A 6109-nucleotide genomic window follows, 5' to 3' on the forward strand; every position below is an offset into this window, starting at 1 on the left:
CTCTGATTGGTCAGTGTTTTCCGTTAATATCTCCTCAACGAAGCCTCGGACAACATTTTCGCTAAGGAAAAAGTTGTTTCAGATCACCTCCCGAATCACCCATTTCAAGGTGTTACAACATTTTTGGGACACCCTGTATTATCCAATATTATGTAGTAACCAATATTATCACAAATAACAATTGTGATCTTCAGAATTCTCACTGACGGTAGACTCGGTCCAAGACTTGCTGTAGGAAGCAGTTGATATCTCAAAGATTTCTCTGTGAAATAAATCGAAAAGATTACCAAATCGTATTTTAAAACATACCTGAAATTCTATAAACAGAATATTCCAAGAAACAATTAATATTTGGCCTCTGAATCGGTTTTCCCCCTTAAATAGGTTCAAAAATATTGTCTACTGATAGTCAACGCGCAAAAGATACAATTATGCGAACACAGTGTAGTGGAGACGCGTGTAGAAGCTAATCTATCCGGTCTATTGAAAATGGTAATAACAATCTCATAGTCTTCGCAGACGACCTCATCTTGTATACATATACTGGAGATAAACACATCGGTAGAATTCCAAAGATACTACAAGCACTCTTCGATAAAATGCAAAAATTTTGTAATACGTGGAAGGTAAACATTCATTGTTGTGAAACAATATTGTTCAGAAGATTCCTTTACGTAGCCACGAGAAATACAAAAAAAAAAATATGTTGGGAATCTTTCCATGAAATTGAATCCGAAGGTTGAAAAACAGGTTCAAGTTTGTTTATGTATTGGACGAGTAGCTCACGTATTTGTTCATTCTTTTTCCTAACAATCATATATTCTTGTTTTAACGTTATATTGGATTAACCCAATTATAATATTATAAAATGTATCTACACAACTATGGGTTATATGGAATTAGTTCAGTCGATTGATAATTGAGTAGTGAAAGTAATGACTTGTAATACTGTAATATACGTTGTTTATGTTTTGTGTTATATGTTGCACGTCAAACTACGTCAGAGTTTGACAATCTTTTTCATTCGTAAATGCTATTTATAAAAGATAAGCAATGATTAGAATTATCTTTATAACTCCGAGCAAACGCTATTGATATTTATCTATTTTCAACAAACAGTGGAACTCTCAGTCATCGATCAATTTTCTTTTAACGAATATGATGTGGTAATGATATGATTCTAACATGTTTCTTTTCCGAGTCTTTGGGTCAACAATGAAAGGGTTAATAGTTCTTATTACTTTTATATGGAGTAATCGTATTTTCTTGTCAGTATAAGTCGAAGTTTGACACTACCTTGCAATCCGCTTCATTACCGAGATAAAAGCGCCACAAATATACAGGTGTGACTTCCGGCGTGTGGTCAAACATGCACGCACAAGAAATATGCACCGACGCATGATCGCACGTGCCACAGGCATATGAATACAGGGGGCGAAGCATGTCATCGTGGGGGGACCTTTAAGAGAGGTGCGACGAGATAAATTGTGCCTTTTGAATAATTGCATTTCCATGCATGCACTGTACCGCAAATAACGAGATAATATTAAAGACAGGATAATAATAGGAAGATACGAATTTACGAGGATTGTAGAGCCTTTAATTTTTCTCTCAAACAAAGAAACTAAAGATTTTCTTGTTTATTATATAATTACATTGTTGATGCGCCTATGAATCGCGAGAAAAGTAGAAAATTTAAAAAAATATGACGAGTTGAAAACTGGTTTTGGTAAACAGTTTTGTCATTATTTGTATGAAAAAGTTGTTTAATTCAATTTGTTTTATCAATGTTTTCGGTGCATCGACAATTTTGAATAAACGACATCATATTCGTTATTAATAGACAGTAGACCAACCAGTTGACGATTTTAGATATACTTATCTAACTCTCCGATGAATTTACTATACTTGCACGCAATACATGTAAACATTGCTCGTTGTCGCTAACCCGTTTTTTCTTTTTTGTTTCAGGTAAGTCACGAAAACTTAACGCAGGCGAATCAATGCATATTTCCAAAGAAATTTCTTATCGCAGGTATTTATAATAATTACTGAATGTTGACAAAAACAAGGGATTAGATTATTTTTAAATATGCAGAATTAATTTTTACACCTAATAAATAGAAACGTGAAAGTGTGTCCTATCAAACCTCAATTGTTCCTAATGCTTGACAAGAGAAACTACTTGTACATTTTATATCCAGGATAGTAACTTCTTTATTAAACTCACGTTATTACCCCCTTCTTAAATGCAATATTAACCACTGTTCTTGATTTCTGTTATCAGATTCACAATGGTGATAAGAGCGTTTAACGATTAACGATGTATGTATTTGATCAAATTAAACTTTGACGCTTCAATGATCGCGTACAACTCAATATCCCCCTAAAGTCTGTAGTCACTTGAAAGCCCCCCTAAAATGCTCCAGCGCTCCCCTGGAGGGCGCTACCACCCAGGTTGGGAAGCGACACTCTAACCGGTTCTAAAAGAGTCAAAGTGCATGTTAGGTGGTTCCCCTAACCCCTTTATTATATAATTGGGATTAGCTACCTGCTTCGTGGATTCCGTAACAAAAGGATTAGCATACTGTACCCTACCAAGGGGGACAGAATTGGAGATTGACGCACTTTGAGATTTTTCTGGCGTATAATATATTAGTTTGTCTGAAAAGTCCGTGCCGATTTTTGGTACGTGGTGCACGTCTGTTTATATTGGAATGGTTGAAAACAATTAACATGGGTGCATATCCCTTAAAAGGTGGAAAGATCGTGGAACAAAATGTTATTTATATAATTCAATAAATATATATGAAACTTCAAATGTGCCTTTGGATTTTTCTTAAAAATTGGCACGAACTTTCTGGACAACCCAATAATATTACAATATTATGCATTTAATAGTTTCTAGAAAGATTTTTAAAAATGTTGAAAATTGTCATTTTTGTCATACCTTTTTTTCAACGAATTATAACTATTATACTAGCCAACGAATGAAAACGAGCTTTCGTGGGCTTACAGCGAAGACACCAAAGTACCAAATAAAAATAACTTCAGTTTGAACAAACATTTTATTAACCATTTCTTTAAAAAATGGTTTAATTAAATTAAATACGAATTAGCAAGCATATAAAATCGCGAGTAAATAATTTCCCAAGCTTAACTGTATATTTTCTCGGGACATGATCTTCTCTTCCAAGCATGTGATTTGTGTCATGGATCGTTGTCTTTCTGATTACGACATCGATGATGTCATAAAATGCTGCAACTATACTAAGACCAACGCTGTTCCAACATCACTGCCTACGCCTAAGTAGACGTTTTTTTTCTGGCACGATGCAAGAAATCGGTTTATAACTCGGTTACGAGCTCCAAATTTCAGTTCAGAAGTTTCTCTTTTCTAAAGTTTTCTAATTATTCATTTATCATCTTCAACTTCTCGAGGGATATTGTCACATATGTGCACGTTTGCTTTTATATCAAAATTACCGTCACTTGCGATGGAAATACGTTTTAGAACTAAAAAAATATACTATATCAAAGTGAGACATCATATTTGTATGTTAACCATCTATGGATCAAATTTTCTTTTCTGCAAACAACTTGCAAGAGATTTATTTTGATATTTCAGGCCGATGATGATGCCAATCGTCATCGATAACGTTATTGGTTATTAGAGACATTATATAATTAAGAGGTTTAAGGTCGAATATATTATAACTTGATAACTTTTTTTGAAGAGAGGGAATTACATCCTGACACGTGATGAAAGGTTGAGAACTACTGATGTACAAGCTATTTATGAGTATGATGTGTTCTCCATTACTCCGAAGAAAAGTTACAGAGAAGCGATGAAATAAGTTCATCTGTACATTCGTCTTCTTTTACCTTGCTTCCGAATTGAAGCAAGTTTTGTGTAGTAGTTCTTTCGAACTCTAAAATTCTTATTTAAGACTAGAACTATTAAAATTACTGCTAAGACCACTTGGTTATTAACAATGCTTATGTCGCAATTTTTAGAGACACATTTTGCCTGATTTTTGAAGTTAAAAAGATTTAAAGATCTCAAAGTAAAATACTTTTGAACATTTATACACCTTTGTATCAACGTTTACTCTATTCAAACGTTTCAACTGTAGAATGCTTTATTTCTGTTACACAAATGAGTTCACACATTCATCTTAGACGTACGGAACCACGATTACTGCATAAAAAGCTGGTATTTCAAGTATTACCATTCATTGCATGGTACTGGCAAGTGAAGGGGTGATCGTTAAATAACAAGTAAGACTGTGGATAGTGCAGTATAGGGATTATTGCAGAAATGTGTAGCTACAACAGTCGAGGTTCTACTGATGTTTCTTTTTGAAATGCTATGTAACAGTAAAAAGATCATCAAATTTTGTGCTACCGACGAAATTTCTTGCGTCGAATCGTTGAAAATGATAGAAAGACTACTGTGAGTCAACTTTATCGCTAAAAATAGCGATTACCTTGGTATAGCATGGCGATTCGTATGGTCAAGAAATCGATTCGAATCGATTCGATTCGATTCTGAAAAGGATGCGATAGACTTGTCACGACGAAATCATTCTATCGCAAGTCCCTTGCATCATCTTCCAAATATCTGGGAAGTCTAAGAAGTTACATTTGTAAAACGTGCCATTCCACGCACCTGCTTTTTATATCTAAAAATCTTATTACAAGTTTGCAGCCATTAGCTCGCTATTACTCGCGACAAAGGATCAACAAATGATTGTTTGTCGCGAGTAATACCGATTACCAGGTCTCACCACGTGGAGGTTGCTGCAAGTGGAGACCCGCGAGGGAGATAGAAGGAAACAAAGTTCCTTCGATCTCCTTCTGTACAATTTTAGAAACTAAGTACGCGAAGAAGGAAATATTAGGCTGTCCCGTAAGTTTCTTTCGTAATTTGCACTCGATTATTTTGTGTGACAGTGTTTATATAAATAGACAATCTAATTTCTTAGATATCGATGTTGTAACAGTAATGGAGCAAAATGAATCGTGCACAATTCAATAATGCAACATTAGACACAAAATATTGTGTATGTATTACTTGTTAATAAAACGAAAGAAACTTTTGGGACAACCTAATAGAAGGAAACAAAGTTCCTTCGATTTCCTGATCTGACCTCTGCCAAGCAATTATTGAAAATTTCCAATTTTTAAAGGGGAAAGCGAAGCTAAAATGAAATCGCCAACACGACGCGACCGTGCAGACAGACTTACTGGGTCAGATCCGTTTCCTCTTGGCGAGTCTCTCGAAAAAGACTAGCTAGAGGACGGCAACCGACCTTTCTGTCCATCTGCACGGTTTGGTCACTCTGCTTATTGCATGAAGCAATGACGACCGAAATGGACGAAATTACGCGTCCCCGAGCGCGGCCGTACAAACAATAGAAAAACGGGTAATAATTATAATACTTGGCAGAGGACAGATATTCGTGCGCGACTTACGACTAATTTCCAAGCTTAACCTAGCCTTATATTCTAACGCTGCTTGGAACTAAGCTTCCCACGGCGGATGCGATGTCTTCGTTCGATGAAGTATCTAGATAAGAGAAACTGAAAATCAGAACATATATACATATACAGAAGTAACGTAATGAAGTAACTTGAAAATAGAAAAGGAAAACTATTAATTAAAATATCGAGTTACATACAACTCCATCGATGAATACATATGAAGCAATGAATCAAAGAGAAGCAAAGAGAAATCAAAGCACCAGAACAATCAGGAAATATAATTAATGCCAAATGAAATACTTAAAGTAATATTAGTGCCTGATGGAAGAATCATAAATAACGAAAAATTAATACGAAAATAGAAATTAACATATATATATATATCTTATATATAAAATATGTAAGAATGAGAAAATTAAATTAAAAAATAATCTGAAAAGAAATACTCAAATTAAACAAAATGTTGTATAAATTCAGTTAAACCTAACCAAGGACACATAATTGTAATAAGAATCCAGGGAAATGTAAGCTAACATGATGATACAATAATAAAAATGAAGAAAAAACAAAAAAAATTGCGTTCGCTCACCAGTGCTGATCATCAGTTACCAATTGGTCAGTA

General features: G+C 34.6%; 1 protein-coding gene across 18 annotated transcripts in view; it reads left to right on the forward strand.

Annotated features, from left to right (window-relative positions):
- Positions 1 to 6109, forward strand: part of LOC128883938 (protein held out wings) — a 36995-nt gene that overhangs the window by 9979 nt on the left and 20907 nt on the right. Inside the window, exons 1-2 of one of the 18 annotated variants that reach the window (XM_054136963.1) lie at positions 585 to 626; positions 1972 to 2035. The exons of the other annotated variants lie outside the window; for them this stretch is intronic. Coding sequence (XP_053992938.1) covers positions 600 to 626; positions 1972 to 2035 — 91 coding nt within the window. The 5' untranslated portion in view covers positions 585 to 599. Of the gene's footprint in view, positions 1 to 584; positions 627 to 1971; positions 2036 to 6109 lie in introns of those variants that run through there. 18 annotated transcript variants of the gene reach the window in all.

The sequence above is a fragment of the Hylaeus volcanicus genome, chromosome 1 (assembly GCF_026283585.1).
Source record: "Hylaeus volcanicus isolate JK05 chromosome 1, UHH_iyHylVolc1.0_haploid, whole genome shotgun sequence".
Classification (NCBI taxonomy): domain Eukaryota; kingdom Metazoa; phylum Arthropoda; class Insecta; order Hymenoptera; family Colletidae; genus Hylaeus; species Hylaeus volcanicus.